Below are 19,892 nucleotides of genomic sequence, written 5' to 3' on the forward strand. Positions count from 1 at the left end.
GTGATTGGTCTGTTCATATTTTCTATTTCTTCCTGGCTCAGTCTTGGAAAGTTATACCTTTCTAAGGATTTGCCCATTTCTTCCAGGTTGTCCATTTTATTGGCATAGAGTTGCTTGTAGTAATCTCTTAGGATGCTTTGTATTTCTGTGGTGTCTGTTGTAACTTCTTTTTCATTTCTAACTTTATTGACTTGAGTCCTCTCCCTATTTTTTTGATGAGTCTGGCTAATGGTTTATCAATTTTGTTTATCTTCTCAAAGAACAAGCTTTTAGTTTTATTGGTCTTTGCTATTGTTTTCTTTGTTTCTATTTCATTTATTTCTGCTCTGATCTTTATGATTTCTTCCTTCTGCTAACTTTGGGTTTTCTTTGTTCTTCTTTCTCTAGTTCCTTTAGGTGTAAGGTTAGATTCTTTATTTGAGATTTTTCTTGTTTCTTAAGGTGGGCTTGTATAGCTATAAACTTCCCTCTTAGAACCGCTTTTCCTGCATCCCATAGATTTTGCATTGTCGTGTTTTCATTGTCATTTGTCTCTAGGTATTTTTTGATTTCCTCTTTGATTTCTTCAGTGATCTCTTGGTTATTTAGTAACATATTGTTTAGCCTCCATGTGTTTGTGATTTTTACGTTTTTTTTTTTCCCTGTAATTGATTTCTAATCTCATAGCGTTGTGGTCAGAAAAGATGCTTGATATGATTTCAGTTTTCTTAAATTTACTGAGGCTTGATTTGTGACCCAAGATGTGATCTATCCTGGAGAATGTTCCGTGCACACTTGAGAAGAAAGTGTAATCTGCTGTTTTTTGATGGAATGTCCTATAAATATCAATTAAATCTATCTGGTCTATTGTGTCATTTAAAGCTTGTGTTTCCTTATTAATTTTCTGTTTGGATGATCTGTCCATTGGCGTTAAGTGAGGTGTTCAAGTCCCCCACTATTATTGTGTTACTGTCGATTTCCTCTTTTATAGCTGTTAGCTATAAAAGCTATAGCAGGGTGCTCCTATGTTGCGTGCATATGTATTTATAATTGTTATATCTTCTTCTTGGATTGATCCCTTGATCATTATGTAGTGTCCTTCCTTATTTCTTGTAATATTCTTTATTTTAAAGTCTATTTTATCTGATATGAGTATTGCTACTCCAGCTTTCTTTTGATTTCCACTTGCATGGAATATCTTTTTCCATCCCCGCACTTTCAGTCTGTATGTGTCCCTAGGTCTGAAATGGGTCTCTTGTAGATAGCATAGATATGGGTCTTGTTTTTGTATCCATTCAGTGAGCCTGTGTCTTTTGGTTAGAGCATTTAATCCATTCACGTTTTAGGTAATTATCGATATGTATGTTCCTATTACCATTTTCTTAATTGTTTTGGGTTTTTGCTTGTTTGTTTGTTTGTGGTATGCAGCCCTCTCACCGTCGCAGCCTCTCCCGTTGCGGAGCACAGGCTCCGGACGCGCAGGCTCAGCAGCCATGGCTCACGGGCCCAGCCACTCGGCAGCATGTGGGATCCTCCTGGACTGGGGCACGAACCCGTTTCCCCTGCATCAGCAGGTGGACTCTCAACCACTGCACCACAAGGGAAGCCCTGGTTTTGTTTTTGTAGGTCCTTTTCTTCTCTTGTGTTTCCCACTTTGAAAAGTTCTTTTAGCATTTGTTGTAGAGCTGGTTTGGTGGTGCTGAATTATCTTAGCTTTTGCTTGTCTGTGAAGCATTTGATTTCTCCATCGAATATGAATGAGATCCTTGCTGGGTAGAGTAATCTTGGTTGTAGGTCCTTCCCTTTCATCACCTTAAGTATATCATGCCACTCCCTTCTGGCTTGTAGAGTTTCTGCTGAGAAATCAGCTCTGTTAACCTTATGGGAGTTCCCTTGTATGTTATTTGTCGTTTTTCCCTTGCTGCTTTCAATAATTTTTCTTTGTCTTTAATTTTTGCCAATTTCATTACTATGTGTCTCTGTGTTTTCTCCTTGGATTTATCCTGTATGGGATCTCTGTGCTTCCTGGACTTGGGTGGCTATTTCCTATCCCATGTCAGGGAAGTTTTTGACTGTAATCTCTTCAAATATTTTCTCGGGTCCTTTCTCTCTCTCTTCTCCTTCTGGGACCCCTATAATATGAATGTTGTTGCGTTTAATGTTGTCCCAGAGGTCTCTTAGGCTGTCTTCATTTCTTTTCACTCTTTTTTCTTTATTGTGTTCCACAGCAGTGAATTCCACCATCCTGTCTTCCAGGTCACTTATCCGTTCTTCTGCCTCAGTTATTCTGCTACTGATTCCTTCTAGTGTAGTTTTCATTTGTTATTGTATTGTTCATCTCTGTTTGTTTGTTCTTTAATTCTTCTAGGTCTTTGTTAAACATTTCTTGCATCTTCTCGACCTTTGCCTCCATTCTTTTTCCGAGGTCCTGGATCATCTTCACTATCATTATTCTGAATTCTTTTTCTAGAAGGTTGCCTATCTCCACTTCATTTAGTTGTTTTTCTGGGGTTTTATCTTGTTCCTTCATCTGGTACATAGCCCACTGCCCTTTCATGTTGTCTACCTTTCTGTGAATGTGGTTTTTGTTCCACAGGCTGCAGGATTGTGGTCTCTCAAGGTAATTTTGAAGGACAGCACCAATTCAAATACTGGCTTGATGTGTACTTAAAAATTATGTCATTACTTTATATCTCCCTCGTATAACTGGTTTTCTCCATTCTCTCCCCACTTCCTCAGCTTCCCCCCTCCCCCCGCCATTCAACTGCCACTCCTTCTGTTGGAATTAATTCTACCTTTTCTCAAAATGGAAGAAACGCAAGTTCTCTCCCTTTATTCTAATCGTCAGTCTCTTGCAGGGACATACCCTAGTTTTCCTCTTTATAATTCTATATCCTGATAAATTAAGCACAATCCTCCCACACCATCCTAAGCTTTGACATGCTGACAGTGCAGAAGCAGATGCTAGGTTCAACTCATTACGAGATGGATTTGGAAACACCGTGAATCAAGCCATGCCCTACAAATCACTGCAATCATACAGCCAAATAGAACGTACATAACTTATCACACGTATGTAGGCTCTATTCCCCAGGATTATCACTGTAGAGGCTTTTAGCCACACAGTTTAACAAGAAGAAAATGTTCCCTCTGGAGATATTTAGATTTCTGTTCCCTTTGCATCCTTGGTCCTAATGACAAGTGGTGTGTTTCACAAAGGCATCTTTCAAATGGGATTAATTAGACTGAGAGTTATGGCTTCATGTACTTAGACCAAAAACTCCTCAGAGTCAAGATTTTTCTCCTAGTGCATTCTTGTTTCTCATTCACAGAATCCCTGTTTTATATACACAATACTTTCTCTTTGTGTAGCATCTTCTGTGTTGAGAAGGGCATTAGAGGGACATTTTCATTACTTATTCTTACCTGAGTAGAGAAGTATTCTACTCAGTGAGTGAAAATCCAAAGTGGAGATCCAGAGATTTCCAATGAACCTAGTTTGCGGGTCTAGTTACGCCCCTGAAAGAGTTGTGTTTGATTCCTACTTTTGTAAGTTGAATCACAGCTTCCTCATAGAGCCATGGAAGTTATAAATGATGATGGTTAGAGCTAGCATTTGTTGAGTCCTCACTGCATGGCAGTCACTATAACAAGTACTTAAAATGCATTATCTCATTTCATCCTTAAAACAGTCCCTTGGGAGTAGATACTATAATTAATCCCTTTTATATAAGAGGAAACTGAGGTTTAAAGAGGTGAAATAATTTTCCCTTGATCCTGAGGCTAGTCCGCTTCCTATGTACATGTGTGAAGAAATGAAAGCACAGTGCTTGGCATGTAGTTGAAAACTTGGTGTATAGTAGCCATTACAATTAACAAAATATTTTGGTTTGGGGATTTTTTTAGGCCACACCTCTTACTCATTTTGAGTTAGTTTCCTTTGCTTCATCCACCCCCTGAGATCCATTGTCTTAATTCCCCACCACCAGCTCCTGCTAGAGACCTCCCCCGACCCAGCCCCACCCTGCCTGCCTTCCTAAGCCCAGGGAGATTCTCCACTCTTCCTTCCAGGCCATTGTGCCCCCTCCCCATGTTCCTTTTCAAGTCACCACTCTAGTATGCCTTTGACTATCCCTACTCCAAAACTAGAGCATACATTCCAATAGGCATCTTTTATTTGCAGATGTATTAATGTTCCATGTCTAACAAAAGCATAAAAAATAAATACATTTGGTTATACATTCAACAAATCACCTTTAACAGAGAATAAAGTTCACTTCCATAAGGACTGACACAGAAAACTCAGGCCACCCAGTCCCCATGAGAAACCAGCAGAGGGGTCAGGCCCTGCATGCTTTCCTCACCACTGCCTGCCTCCCCTTCTCCAAAACTTTCCATTTGTAACTGCTTTGCCTCCACCCCTCCTTCTCCAGGGAGGAAGATGCCTATGGGAGAAGTCACACCCTGGAACACCGCCCCCCACTTCAGCCGGTGCCTGCTGCCCTTCTGCTGGGCAGGCTGCTCCGACTGTCACAGTAGCGCTGAACCTGCCCTGGCGTTCTCTCTGCACTCACAGCAGCCGTGTGCCTCCCTTCCCCAGTGCTTTGCTCCTTCACAGCGTGGGGGCCCGCTCTGTCCCACACCTCTCAGTAACTAAGGGGTTGGATCAGGGGCCTACAGGCAGTTAAGCTAGAGTCTCCTCCTTAGAGCTCCTGCTTCCATCTCCTTCCACTTCACCAGAGAGCACCCTGTGAAGAAGCGCTGGTGTGAAATGGTACTAACCCCCAAAGTCATCCAGGTATTATGTAACTATTTATCAAGCCAACACTCACTGCCTACCCAGTAAGAATGCCAGGTGATGGGCTTACCTAGACAACAACACAGCCCAGCCCTCTAGGAATGTTGTCTATCAGGAGAGGCCTTCAGGAAAACCAGTCTGTTGCATCACAGGGCAGTAAGGGCTGGGGATGGGGAGGTACCAAAAGCAAGAAGAGTGTGAGCCACAACTGTTGGGGCTCCTCGCTTCCAAACAGGCTCTTCTCTGGTGGCCAGCTGGGGTTCTCCCTCTGCCACATAAGCCGTTGCCAAATGAAGCAGAGAGCGATGACTGTTGCCGGGTGTGGGCCTGCATTTGTTTGTTCATTCCTAACCATAGAGACTCATGGAGCAGCCCCACAGGCTCCAAAACCAGAGGTGGGGGCAGAAGGGCGGGGAAGATCTCAAGGCTCTGCTTGCCCAGAATGGCAGCTGCCCTTCCCAACGACGTGAGTCTGGCTGCCCTGAGTCCATATCCACAGGGAAAACCCAGCCCTTCCAGGGCCCTCCTCACAGGCGGTGGAGAAAACAAAAGGTGCTCCCCGCCCCTAGCCAGCTGTGGTAGCACATGTGTCCCTTCCTGAAGCCACAGGGGCTGAGGACCTCAACATGCTTATTAACATCGGGCTGAAGTGAGAGAAGATGAATGACGGGCTCCAGCGCAATGTTAGGCCAAGCAGGGTGAATTGCACTGACAAAACCCATCAAGTTCAAGGATTTTCACAAGCAACTTGGCCTTGTTGTCCTTACCTTCCCAGGGGGAGGCAGGAACTAGTGTCCCAGCACTCTAGACCTCCCTCCTTAAGACCCATCCTGCCTCCCCCAGGCCTGTCCCTGGTCCCGCAGCTGTGAGAGAAGCTGTGCTCAGAGACCTGCAGCCAGCCAAGGGCTGACTTTACCCATCACTCCACCTCCAGGAGTGGGTTAGTTGTCAACCCAACCACGCCAGGTGCATTGAACACACCTGAGTAACTAGGCTTGTGCTACATGATACGGTAGTTGTGGTAACACTACCCAGAGTAACATTAAACCTCCAATCCTCAGGCTGTACAAAAAGAAACGTATTTCTTACTCACGTGAAATCCAAAATGAATGTGCCAATTGGCAAGTAGCCTTCCATGTGGTCATTCAGAGATCCTGGCTCCTTCTCTCTGTGGCTTCACCCTTTTCTCCAGTTTTGAAATCCTTTGCCTTCAGACAACCAATGAGGAAAGAGCACTGGAGGATTCTTGCATAGGAAGATTTTTATGAGTCGTCACTTCAGCTCACTTTCCATCGGCTACAGCTCAGTCACCTAGCCATAACTAACTGCGGGAATGTAGCCTAGCTCTGTGCCCAGAAAAAAGGGAAATAGGTTTGATGAAAATATATATATACACGTGTTGTGTGATGGGATAAGCCAAGGAATATGGCCCCCATCTCTGGCATCTATTAGGGTGTCACTTGAGAATACTGATTCCTTATGTAGCTACTCTGAGCATTGATCAGTCTTCTCCGGGAACCTTCATAATTCAAGGCTGAAATCAATTCCAGGATCTATTCTAAGGTATGAATGTTTCAGTCCCCAAATTTTATGATAGAGCGAAACCTCACTTTCTCACTTTTAGTGAGAATTTCTCTCACTAAATTTTTCCTTTCTAAAAACAAACAAAAAATTAAACAAATAAACAGGAAAAGTTATTTTGAAAAGACTTTAGACTAGCAGGACAGCATTGGACGATGGTTTACAAAATTGGCTGAACGTTATGATCACCTAGAAAACTTGCTTTAATGCAGAGTCCTAGGCCCTGCATTACACAGAGGTTCCAACTTAGTACATCACATACTGGGCCGAAGAATAAGTTTTTTTTTAAGTTTCCTAAGTGACCGTGAGGGTCGACCACATTTGGAAGTCACTGGCATAAAGTGTCAGATCCAGATGTCTTGTGGACAAGACAGGGAATCAAGTGCCTGGAGAAGTGTCATCTGCTGTCACATTGTCAGCGAACGTATATTAAGCCGCCATCGAGCGCAGAGGGTGGAAAGGGGTGTGTGACTCAGCTTCTTGCCGGGTCACAGGACCTGCATGCTGTGGGAGACACAGAGCACCCACACTGAGAGGCAAACAGCAACACACAGAGCGTTGTGCTGGGTGCGATAGAGCTTGGCCAGTGTTCAGACGGTGCAGTAACCTCCATGTGTCAGGGCGGCCTGTGTGGAGAAAATGGGCTTATTATAAGCTGGGCCTCGAGGAATGTTTAGGTCTTAGGGAAATGGGAAAGGGACAGGGGCCTTCCAGAGAACACCATCAGTTAAGCAGAGGCTTCGAGACAGAAATGGGGTTTTTTTGTTTGGTTTGGTTTGGTTTTTTTTGTGGTACGCGGGCCTCTCACTGTTGTGGCCTCTCCCGTTGCGGAGCACAGGCTCCGGACGCGCAGGCCCAGCGGCCATGGCTCACGGGCCCAGCCGCTCCGCGGCATGTGGGATCTTCCCAGACCGGGGCACGAACCCGCGTCCCCTGCATCGGCAGGTGGACTCTCAACCACTGTGCCACCAGGGAAGCCCCGAGACAGGAATGTTTTATGTGCGTTCAAGAATAGCCAAGTAGGCTGTGTCAGAGAATCCTGAGCCGTCTCCTTGGAGAGGGTGGCTGTGGATATTAGGTCAAGATTCTTGGACTCTGGGCTGTGGGGAATAGAGAGCCATGAGCAAAGCGATGGGATGGAGGATGGGAAACTGAGATTGAAGACTGTTGGAGGCTCTTGTGAGGGACCAAACATTATCTGAGCCTCAGAGTGGAGCTCAGAAAGGGAGAAGAGGAGCTGCAGGAGGCGCTGCCTACCAAATGGCACCATCAGCCTGGGACAGGCTTGGGTCAGGCCTCCGAGAAGGGAGAGAGAGTGGCTGGGGTCTTAGCAATGCAGTGTGCAACCAGGCATTGACATATACAAATCAAACGTTTATAACTCTGGAAGGATCTGGCCTTGTTTCTTTCTCAGAAAACATCCCAGATCATTGGAGCAAGGAGTAGATTAGCAACTCTGAGCTTTAAATCCTATTTCTAACACTGATTTTCTGTGACGTTTGGAACAAGTTGTTGCTTTTGATTGCTACATTTCCACAATCAAGAGTGCAAAACAGTGAGACAGATCCGGCCTGTGAGGCTGGTTTAAGAAGTAGTTGCTCAAAACAGCAATACGTGAAGCCCTTTAGAATAACAGGATGTTCAGATCTGCTCGAGATTTGCTTGGTCATATCCACAGCTCAGTTTACAAGAAAAAGGCATACATTTTTCTTAACTCTTAGTGCCTCTGAAAATGTAGCCCTGTGTTCTCAGCCCCTTCTCTTCCCAGGCACAAGGTCTGGAATTGAGGAGATACCAGGGCTGTTGCTATTTGAAGCAAAGCAGCTGGATTTCCAGCCGCCTGATTGACTTCCCACCCACACCTTCAACCTGGCTCCGAACCCCACACCTCACTCCTGAGTGATTCTCCTGTCCACAGCACTACCATTCCTTTCTAGGCATTCAGTTCTTCAAAGTCTTCCTTGACTTCTCTCACTGCCCAGATTCAATGTTTTCTCAAGTTGTGTAGACTCTAGCTCTATGGGGGCAGAACCAATAGGGACTTTAGAAATCTCATGGTCAGAGAATAATATGAATTACAAGTCTGTCCGCATTCCTCAAGGTCAAGTTCCATGTCTTATACATCTCTATACTCCCAGCTACAGACACAGTGCCTGACTCATAGAAGGTGCTCAAATAATCTTTGCTTGAAGGCAGAGGAGGAGATATGTAACTTATAATACTGCCCGAGGAAGTACAGATTTCTAATAAAAAATAACATAAAACAGGAACAACAAACTAGAATCTCCCATACTGAAGAAGGGCTTCCAATATGAAAATACTCATATTACATAGATTTTGAAAAACCATAGGTGCACCTGACGAGTTTCAGTGACTTGCCCAGGATCCCACCAAGTATACAGCCCATTCTTCACCCCACTTTACCTTTTGAGACTCTGCTTCCACCACGCAGAGAAGGCTGCTACTTCACCCTCATAAAGATATTTGTGTCAGGGAGAAGGGAACCAGCAACCACCCTTTCCCTGGATCTCCTCTCCGTGGGGAGGGCTGCCATCTCTGGCACCATCTGAGCCCTCCAAGCCACAGGCTAGCACAGCAGCAGTGGGTAGAGGATGAGGCTAGTGTTGGAAATGTCTGTGTGTCCTGAGAAAGGTGGAGCAGGTGTCCCAGTCTTTCTGAGACGAGTGGCTATAGGCGCTTTCTGGCTCTGAGGGCTGATTGTACTACACCAGTAGTATGGAGGACATAAGAGGCTAAGCGAGATTAAAAGAGTTTGGATGGTTCTGCAAGGGATGGCAAAACAAAGTGGCTGGGGAGGCCAGAGGCCCGGGTTCCCGTCTTCCCTCTGCTACTGTCTCCCTGTGTGACCCGGCAAGTCAGATGATACTCCCAGGAGGTCCCTGCCCTTCCTTCTTCAGCTCTCTTCTTATGCTGGTGCCCCCAGAGGTAATCTAGCCTCAGTAACTCAGAAGGGGACATCAAGCCCAAGAAGCTCGCTCTCATGCTCGCTCTCTCTCTCTCTCCCTCCCTCTCCACCTCTCCCTGGGGAAAGTACATTAATTCTCCTCCCTTGGGGCACTTGACACACTCGAGCCTGTGGGGCAAGTTTTTTTGTGCACAGATACCTCCCGATGGGCCAGGGCTCCAGGAAGCAAGATTTCCCTTTCACCTTTCCCCTGAAAGCCTGGGGCCCAGGGATAGCTCAATATATGGGACACAGAAAGAGAGAATGAAAGAGCAAAATGGGAACTTGCTAGAGAAGGGCTTCTCCCCGCTCTGCAGTCTGGCAGAACATCCTTGTGGTGGGCCTTTCCGATAGGAGGCAAGCCAGAGCAAATGTGGGCACCAGATCCTTAAGAGTCAGCCTCCAAAATGAGCAGAGACAGCCAGTGCCTGGAAGGCTGGGACTGGGAAGGCTGGAGAGTTCTCCATGCTTGCTCAACCGGACAGAAGATACATTTTCTCCCCTATTTCACCCCAAAGCGCTCCCTCACAGAAGCCAGATTCACTGTGAAAGATCTCTGTAGCCCTTGGCAGCCCTGGAATCGCTCTGTAATGACTTTTCCCCTCTCTGTTCTTGATGTCATTATGCCCAGAGGGGAGACCACGTCAGGAGATGGTAAATTACTCTGCGAGTGGGACTGCCGGGGAAGCAGGGGGCTCCCAACTGCTGAGTGTGGCCTAGAATGTCCAGCCCACCGCTACTGTACCGTGCTGGAGCCAAAGGCTCCTAGCATCAGGGCACACGTGCCCGGCCCTGGCCACGTTGATCCCAGCCAAGGCTGGTCCCAGACACCCAAGGCTGGCCATCAGCCCTTCTTCTTCCACTGGTAACTGAAGTCAGTTACACAGATAATAGGATGGATGCAGCAGGGCTTTGTCATCACATACATCGTTCTAACAGAAATGCATACAGCGACCCGAGCTTTGCAACAGTCCATTTTAGAAGCCTTTTGTGGAGCAAATCAACTGCACGGTGAGAACTGGAAGAAAGCATGTCTCCTCAGCATATCTGCCAGCCCGATCCTAAGCAGCCAGAGCCCGGAGAGCCCCAGCTGCAGAAAGGGATGCGGGACACTCCCACCTCCCAAGCCCGCTGAATGGTCCACAGAGTAATCCAAGACGTGGTGCCTAGCCATCAAATGCCTGTTACCCAGCCCGGCCATTCTTTCTCCTCTCTCTCCAAAGCCTTCCTATTCCCTCAGTCCACATTCAGACGCACACCTTTTTGTCAGCTATTTAAAATCATTAAGTGAACTTAATTAGGTTTGTCAATCCCTAAGGCTGGCAAGGTGGCAAGTAAGGCATTATATCCACCATCCATTAACAACCTGTGGCCCGAACGAGGTTGTGTGTTTCTGAGCTCTGCGTGAGCTGCCTGCGCACCTCCCATGCAGACATCTGCCCCGTGGGTCTGGGCGGCACCTGATGCCGAGGCCACCCCTCTACCCTGGCCCTCTGCCCCAATGGCCAGCTCACAGAAGCCCCCTGGGTCAGCTGTCAACAGGCCTCTCTGTAAAGCTAAACGAGACAGAGTCGGGGGGCTGTTCTTCATGCAAAGCCAGGCTCCAGCCAAGATCTCTAGCCAAGTCTGTGTTAGCAACAAGCTCCAAACCCCACTGGCTGGAAAAGAGGGAAAAAGCAACGACCACCCAGGCAATCAAAAGTGTCTTCTTTGGAGAAAGAGAAAGCCCTGAGGAGGTGTGAACTGTGGAGGGGCAGGGAGTGAAATCCCCACGGCTGAGGGCCAGACGGAGGGATCTCAGCTGCCACGCTCTGAGGTGACACAGCTCAGTAAGGGAGCTGGACAAGCCCCAGAGAGCTGGCTTTTCCTTGTCCCTGACCAGGCTGCCCACAGAGAGGGAGAGGGAGGCTGTGCCAGCCCTGAGGCTCTGCTTCCTTTCCCCACACAGAGCTGAGGCTTTGGGGCAGCAGAGTAACCTGTGCACTTGTTAGAACCACCTGGCCCCTGCCATCCTGGCAGTAATGTGGCATGGACCTTGTTTTCTCTCAGACCCAGAGCAGTCCTCCTGGTATGTGCTAAGACCCAAGACCTGAAGCCGCGGCTGACTCTGGAGCGTGACTTGGCGTCTGCACTTAGATCGGAAAGACTCTGAGAGCCTTGAGGAAGTCTCACCCATCTCCAGCTAGGAGAGGGCAAGCAGAGCCAGGAACAAACTCTTCTTCACCTGAGGTTCAGGCAAAGATCCTCTGTGAGGTATCATCCAAAGTAGAGAAGGCTGGATCTGGGTGGCCCTGATCGCCACCTGGTCTCTTGGCTAGTGGTCCCACAGAAAAGAAGCTCCTAGGTTGGGTCTTCTGTTCCCTCCCTGCCCCACCATCCCCAGACCCCACTCCCCAACTGCCTCTGCTTCACCCCTGCCCCCCCCCCACTTCCCAGCCTGACCCACCTTTGTCCCACCTGTCCCCTCCCTGCATCCTCCAGAGCCTGGAGCATTTGGGGGAGGGTTGGCAGCGTGGCCTCCTGGGTGGACACATGTTTACATCTGATTCGGCATCTGACTGAGTCTTCCCTGATTGTTATGAGTGTTCCTGACTCAAAGTATGTGCAATTCCCAGTGTCAATCAAACTCTTTGAAACAGCAGCTGCCACTGCCATTGCCTTGCAGAGCACTTCAGAAACTCTTCTATTTAGAAACCATTCCCGCACCAGCTTGCATCATGCCATCCATGCTAAGAGGCCCAGTGGCTGGTTGAGAACTTTGCAGCTCCAATCTCTCAGTAATAAGAAGGAAGGCAAGAGAGGGGCAGGGAGAGCAGAGAGGGAAGGGGAGACATCCATTTAGGGGAAGAGATCAGTTAGGGGGAAACAGGGGTTTCGGCCCTCTCCCCCATGCTCGATAGGCACACAGGTGTAACTTACTTTCTCATGTTCCCCAGGCCCTCCCGGAAAGTACTCCCATGATGCAGCTCAGCACCGAACTCGGTGCCTGGCCTGGTCCCTTGGCCTATGGAGGACAGTCTAGGACATGATGAGCCTGAGTGGAGAATTGGAAAGGTGGACGGAGGGCCCCTTACCCGCTGCTGTGCAGGAGCGTCGGGCAGATTTGCCTCCCTGATGTTCCACCAGGGAACGTGATTCTTTCTAGTCACCCTCTCCAAGCAGCTCTAAGTACCTGTTTTCTTGCTGCCTGGGAGCAGTCTCTCCCTAACCCTGGCAACTGCTATAGAGAGAACGAGACAGCAATATTAGGGCGCTTGTTTGCCCCTTGAGAATCCCAGGTCTGGCTGTGCCTGGGGGTTACACAGGCTCCAGCTAGGAGTTCATCTGTAGACCATGTCCCCTGTGGAGATCCAGGAAAACCACACCTCTGACCTCGCCAAGACTCGTGGAGAAACCCAGTGCAGGTGTACTCCCCATCTCCACAGCCTGGTGGAATTCTTCCTTCCTCTGAGCTCTCAGAGCATCTTACCGGCACCTCTCACATGGTATCCACCTCCTTCTAACTGATTCTACACCTACATAAACACCCTTTGTCTCTCCACTGGTCAGCAAGCAACTTGAATGCAGCATCTTGTCTGATTTCTTTTAGAATCCCTTATAGGTCTGAAGTAGGACCCGATACACATACATGAGAGGTGTACGTGAAACGAAAATCCTTTCAGTGGGTGCTTACCAAGGTCATCATGAAAGATGCCTCTCAGAGGCATGTGCCAGGTGCCAACAGCTGGCTGGACAAGTTGGGTGGGTTTGACCCCTCATGCACAGTCATCCAGCCCAGAACAGGATTTGGGGATTCTCCACTGGGTACTCTTCTTTCCAAGCCCAACCAACCACCAGCCCTCTGTACCGGTCTATCCTAATGGAGGCACGTGGGCCCCATCATGGGGAATATGGCCTGAAGGCGCCAGTGCGGTTGGCGTGAGTACAGCAGGTTCAGGCATTTCCTCTTCAGAATCAAACCAGGTTTGGGTCCCCTAATCGTGACTTTCAAATAAGAAGGATTATTTGTGATCGACCAGATTTCATAAGACAGGTAAAGGCATAGACGGATTTACGGAGTAGCTTGGTTAAGAATAATTGATCACAAACACACTATTTAGATAAAAGTTTGATTTTGTTTTCAAGTCTTTCCCCCGCAAGAGGCAGTAATTCTTCTCCGGTCCCAGCGTTGAGCCCTTCTACGTGTGGATCAGAGGTCATCCGCTCACGGGCACGATGGGGGCTTCCGGCCTCTGTGGCAGTTCGCGCACTGACTATAAAGCTTTGCTGCCCTCACTGCAAATCATAGGCAGACATTCTTCCTCCTCAGGTTTCTTTCCTTTGTGCCTTTCCTCCCTCTGCTAAGGCTGTTTCCTGTGTTTGCTCTGCTCTCTTTGCCCCGCCTTCTGCATGCTGTTAATCTCCCACTCCTGCCAGCACTTCTGTGTTCTCTTGCTACCCCACACTGCCAACTCCACTGTCTGAGTTTCCTCTCCCCTTCTGTTTTACCAGCATTTTTGAACTATAATTTACATACCATCAATTCACCTGTTTTCAGTGTGCACATCAATGACCTTTAGGAAATGGACAGAGTTGTGCAAAGAACAGCACAATCCAGTTGCAGAATGTTTTCGTCCCCCCAAAAAGACCCCCTGTGTTGGTTTACAGTCAATACTGTTCGCCTTCCCAGGCAACCGCTAGTCTGCTTTCAACCTCTATAGATTTGCCTCTTCTATACGTTTCATATAAATGGGAAAATGTAGATGGTGTCGTGAGGCCTTTAATTACTGTCTGGCTTCTTTAACTTAGCGTAATGTTTTTGAGGTCTATCCATTTTATAGCCTGTAACCATGCCCACTCTTTTATATTGGGGAGTAGCATTCCATTGTATGGCCACCGCATACGTGGTTTATCCAGTCACCAACTGGCGGGCATGGGTTGGCTCTCTTGATATTTTAACATCCACACCAGAGACTGTGCATGCTTCTGTGCAATCCAAGGTCACGCTGGATTGACTTTCTGAAAGGTGGGAGAGGGTTTTTAAGTTCTCAGGAAACTCACTTTACAGCAGGACAGGGCTGGCTACCTGAAGTCTTCCAGGAGGATGACTTCCCAGGAAACAGATGAACCAAAGGTATTTTCTATTTATCCCACTCTAAAGCCTTCCCTGGCCACAGTCCCAGGACCTGATCCTCCAAGGCTGTGAAAGAGATAGAAGGAAACAGTACGTCATGGGTTTTCTGTTAACACTTATGGCCCCCTCTGTGTTGCTTACAAACACTCCCAGGGACCACACTCCAATCATTTAATATTGAACAATCAGTCGGACACTGCAGAGGCCAACCCCAGTCAGAACTGATGAACAAGACGTGGGCTCCTCGAGATCCCCCTCTGTGTGAGGAGCTAACCTTTCAGTTGCTGGATAATGAGGAATCCAGGGGGCTCCAGGGACAGAGCCATGCTGCCTGAGGCAGTCAACAAGCAGAGGACACATGGGGGACAGAGGCGCTTTATCAGCCGGCACAGAAGCATCTCAATAGTTTAATAATGTCTTCAGCCCCGCCTGTGAGCACCAGCTGATACGAAGCCTAGCCCTTCTGCCCACCCTGCACACCCAGAACGCACAAGAGGTCTCCTCAGAGTAACTGGGAGCCCTGGTCTCAGGCCCCAAGCTCCAAATTCCATTAACCTACAGAGCAGTCCCTCAGAAAGGGAAGTGCCCTGTGCTGGAGAAGCAGGGAGATGTTGACTGCTCCCCCCTCGCCGCCTCCCTGAGATTAGATGAGGCTGATAACAGCTACAGTTGCGAGCCGGGTCATCAGTGCCCATTGGGATCGTGCTGGACGTTGAATCCAGGACATGACCCACCCGCGTAGTTTCTCACACCCACTCCTCTTCACACGCTTACAGGTTCTGGTTGCAGATCGTTGCCTGGTGGGAACAAGGATCCAGAGCCACCGTGGCTTTCAACAATATCTCCATCAGCCTGGACTGCTACCTCACCAGTGAGTGCACTCTGTCCCCAGCACTTGCCCCCAACCCAGGCTATCCTGGGCCTCACAATCCCTCCTAGACCCAAGCCCATGGTCTCTGCCACCTTCCCCGGGGCATGCTCATCTCTCTCCCTTAAACCGAACCTCACTTAACTCAGCCCGTGGGGTCTTCTCTATTCTAGTTGGTGGGGAGGACAAGATGCTGCAGACTACGGCACCCAAGTCAAGAAATCTGTTTGAGGGAAACCCAAACAAGGAGACAAAACCCTGGGAAAACACACCAAAAGAGAACCCCATCTTTGACCCTACAGGTAAGGGTTCAACTTACATATCTGAGCAAAGTGATCTTATGTTGCAAAAGGTAGAAGAAAGGTATGTGCTGTGATTGGGGTGGGGAGAGGTGTTTATAGAATAAAATAGTCGACCTTTAGAAAGAACATCACCTACACCCTGGCTACTGGGCTCCAAGAGGAAGCTGTTTGGTTGTCCTATTCCCTGGGGAAACGGAGCTTCTGAAAGTTGTGCAAAGGAGCAACTGTCCTCCATGGCTGGGAAGTACCCAGGCCCCGGCACAAACAGGGGAACCAAGCTGGTACCCTTCTCTCAACTCAGTCCTTCGAAACCACTCCCCATTTACTGAACAAAGCAAACCTTCCATCGATTTCTTCTCCTCATAAAGAGGGCCGGGCCCAAGGCCAAGGTTATCCGTTGCTCAAAGGCAGACTAGCTCATTAGTGGTAAAACCCCCCCAAAGCTTCAGGTTCACCGCATTTCCCCAAAGCTTGGCTCCCTTCTGAAGCTGTTTAATTCAGCATCCCCTGTGCTGAAGGACTTCTCGTGGGGCCCTTGCTGCTTCAAACACAGGCCTCTTCAGCCTCTGGCCCTAAACTGTGGGTGTGACTTCTCATTAAGTTTTGTTTGGGGCAATATGAGGACGATAGCCCAGGAGACAGCATTTCACGTAGCTCTGAGAGACTGCTCTGAAGAGGCAGGGGGGACAGTCAGTGTATATGTGATTTTGGTGAAGGGGGAGCACGTGCAGTGCAGCACACATTTTTGCAGAAGGTTGCTGCTAGTCTCATGAAGGTTACAGCTAGCCACAAGGAGCAGACATCAGCACGAAAGATTTTAGTGCTTTCTCTAGATATAAGGAGATGCAAGGATTGGGCTCATAAAATATTCTCCTGTGGCTTCCCTGGTGGCACAGTGGTTGAGAGTCCGCCTGCCGATGCAGGGGACACGGGTTCGTGCCCTGGTCCGGGAGGGTCCCACATGCCGCAGAGCGGCTGGGCCCGTGAGCCATGGCCGCTGAGCCTGCACGTCCGGAGCCTGTGCTCCGCGACGGGAGAGGCCACAACAGTGAGAGGCCCGCGTTCCGCAAAAAGAAAAAAAAAAAAAAAAAAATTCTCCTGAAAGTATCTATTTGAAGGCCTGTTCTGCCAGTGCTTTAGAGCACAGAGTGTCTCATTCCTGACCGACCCCCTGAACTCCTTTCAGGGTGGCTGCTGAAGGTCAGCGGTCACAGCAGCTTTTGATCTGATCCTTGTAGAGGTAGATGCCAGGTGCCAATTTGTAGTTGACAAGCTTAACCTAACTCAGAGCTTCTACCCGGGAGAGGTCCCTGGAGAGGAAGGGGGGGCTGGGGGCAGAGGGAAGGGGAAGGAAAGAACAGTCAGTGAGCACACCTGACCCTGGGCTGGGGCATCTCACACATCTACTCCTCTAGTCCTCACTCTGGCCCAGGGCCCGCTGCTGTTACTAGAACTGCAGGGAGGAGAGCGATGATGGGGAAGAATGTAAACATCCCACAGCTGGTAGGAAACAGGGCCCGGACGTAGCCCTGAAGTCTGCACTCTTCAGCCAGCTGAGCTACTTCGAGTATCTAATTCTCCTATCAGAGATCAATGCTACAAACGGAAAAGAGCTGGGAGAGTGGCCCAGACGAGAGCCCCTGCATGATCAGTAAACAGATCTGCTCCCAGCCATCCCGACAAAGGACAGAGGAGGCTGGATAATAAGATTTTCTCCCCCAAGTTCAGCACTGTCAGTTTCTGCTGGGCTTGGAACAAGGGTGGCTGGTGGCATTTCCACTCTCCTCCCGGCAGGCTTTCGAGCAACTCCTAGAAATGCAAACGCCAGTTGGGTCTTCTGAAAACCGTCGCTCACAAAGCTTCCAAATTTCTAAACACTCCTCACGTCCCCCAAGCCAGCCCTTCCCTCTGATGAGGGCCTGACACTCTGGGTCTGGGGATTTCCTTGCGCCCAGCCCACGGGGCAGAGCTGAGCCGCTGTAGCATCCAGGCAGGGAATAGCCTGTCCAGGTGCTTCACGGAACATGCTCGGAAGCCTCTGAGTCACTTCACCTAATCAGATGAAGAAACTGAGAGAGAAATGGGGCAAGTATTAAGGCTGAGAAATTACGTTTGTCCGCTTTGCACATACAGTCACACTAACCATATAGACAGCAATCACAGGCTGCAGAGCTCACGCGCGCTCTCTCTCTCTCTCTCTCTCTCTCTCTCTCTCTCTCTCCCCCGCCCCGCCCCCCAGCAGTAATGACCACTAGGGCTGAGGAGGTGAATGCAGGCTCTGTCACCTTCTCTCTCTCTAAAAGCCCAGGTAAGGACAGGCAGGACCCTGCCCCGACCCCGGGCCAGATGACTCTGCCTCGGCTTCCTAACCCATCTCTCCTTCTCTTTTGAGCTTACATATTGTGTAGGAGGGCAGGATGGAATCAGCTCAGTCTACATGCAAACAAGCCCAACCCACAGGTTTCCATAACTTGCAGAACCCTGGCATCGAGCCACAGTCTTGCCTTTGAGTTGGTTGGTGACAGTTTGTTTACTGCATTCTGAATACACGTCTTTGCCAAAGGTTGGTGGGGAGACAATTAAAAATGTGTGGAAAAGAGCACTGGACCAGGAGTCAGAACTCCTGGCTGACCCACACTAGCAAGCTGTGGTCCTAAGACAGGTCTCACCTCTGTCCGGCCTTCCATCCCCTCATCTGATGGCTGGGGCATGTCAGCAAACCCTCAGGTAACAGTTCGTGTTTGAGGGAATAACGCAGACAAAGGAAAGAAAACTGCTACTTTTGAAAATCAAGGTTGAAGTAGACAGTCTCCAGGTCCCTCGCCATCCCCAGCTCCATGGTTCTAAGAGCTGAGGGGATATGGCATAAGGGAGCCAGAACTCTCCTTGGCCCACTGCTAATGTGCCCAGAAGTGAGGGTGACACACTGTCCATTTCCACACACACTCCTACGATTCAAGAACAGATGCCAATTCCAATGAGAAAGCTTTATGTGTTTCACATAAATTGATTGGGTCTATCTCTGCTAAATGCATTTATCCATTCACCACAGAACAACTATTAGAGTTAATAGAATTTGTAGCTAGAGCCATTATGCTCCAAGCACACCGTTCTGGGGATGACAGCATTATTGGAAGGCAGGCTTCTCAGGGCCTGGCCTCGCTCACTCAGAACTGTCTTCTCACTCACTGGGGGTCTTTGTTTCCATCAGAGCCTTTCGCACCTGCAGGCCCAGCCAAGCTCATTTCAGCGGCATACCCCATTAGTGAAGATGTACCCAGTTCCTAAAGAAATATATGTATCTCATCCAGTTGCAGAAAATCCTATCGTCTTATCAGCTGTTGGCCTTGCAGACAACCTCATGCCAGGTTGGCGGTACAGAGGCGGCTGGCATCCCTGCTTTAGCCGTGGCTCTTTACTGTGTGCCAGTTTTGAAGGCAGGAGGCCCCCAAAGTGTTGGGAGGACAGGCAACAAGTAAAGGTAGAAGCCCCAGTCACTCCGGGGGGACCTCAGAGTAGAATCCTAAGTTCATTGTATCATTAACAGCTTCTTCCAGAAATAACCAGTGACGAACTGGGACGGCATGAACGCAGCAGCGAGCAGGTCGGCTGCTGGGGACCTAGATCTGGCCCAGGGTTTCTCTGTGTCATCACGTCATCTGCTTCTGGTTACCTGGCTGGGGGAGGGAGGACCCACAAGCGCTCCTGGTTAAAATGCTGATTCCTGGGCCCCACGGACCTGTGTAACCTTAATGTCTGAGAATGAGAGGTCAAGCTCTGCCTTTTTAACAAACTCACAAGGAAAACCTGGTTTGAAACAGAGTTTAGGAACCCCAGTCTGCAGCCCGACCTCCTCGATGCAGATGGGCGTGGACCTTGGGATGGAGAGGAGGCAGGCTCAAGGCCACACAGCATCCTCCGAGGGTTCAGCTCTCAGACAGTAAAGGCCTCGCCTCATGCGTCTCCTCTTTACACAACAATAATAACCACTATCACTGAGCACCGCCATGTGCTGGGCTCTTTCACATGCATTATCTCATTTGCTCGTACTATAATATTACCCTCCATTTACAGGTGAGGAACTTGAGGCCCACAGAGAGGAAGTAACTTGCTCTAAGTTATACAAGTTGTGTAAAAGGTTAAAATCACATGCAAAGTAAGGTTTTCTAAGTCAAATAACATTTGGAAGGGCAAAGTTTCCTTCAAGAAACCTTAAAGGAATCCCACTGTTGAATGGGTCTTCTAGAGGAACCTCTCTTTGAAAAACCCTGAACTGAAAATGTCAG

General features: G+C 48.8%; 1 protein-coding gene across 2 annotated transcripts in view; it reads left to right on the forward strand.

The window, feature by feature from the left end:
• The window catches only part of ALK (ALK receptor tyrosine kinase), a 729,733-nt gene that overhangs the window by 642,255 nt on the left and 67,586 nt on the right, over positions 1 to 19,892 (forward strand). For both annotated transcript variants that reach the window (XM_029231576.1, XM_029231577.1), the window contains exons 11-12: positions 15,213 to 15,307; positions 15,478 to 15,606. In XM_029231576.1, the coding sequence (XP_029087409.1) occupies positions 15,213 to 15,307; positions 15,478 to 15,606 (224 nt within the window). The remainder of the gene's footprint in view (positions 1 to 15,212; positions 15,308 to 15,477; positions 15,607 to 19,892) is intronic.

This window comes from Monodon monoceros, unplaced genomic scaffold, assembly GCF_005190385.1.
Source record: "Monodon monoceros isolate NGI ecotype Baffin Bay Population unplaced genomic scaffold, NGI_Narwhal_1 Super_Scaffold_19, whole genome shotgun sequence".
NCBI classification, from domain to species: domain Eukaryota; kingdom Metazoa; phylum Chordata; class Mammalia; order Artiodactyla; family Monodontidae; genus Monodon; species Monodon monoceros.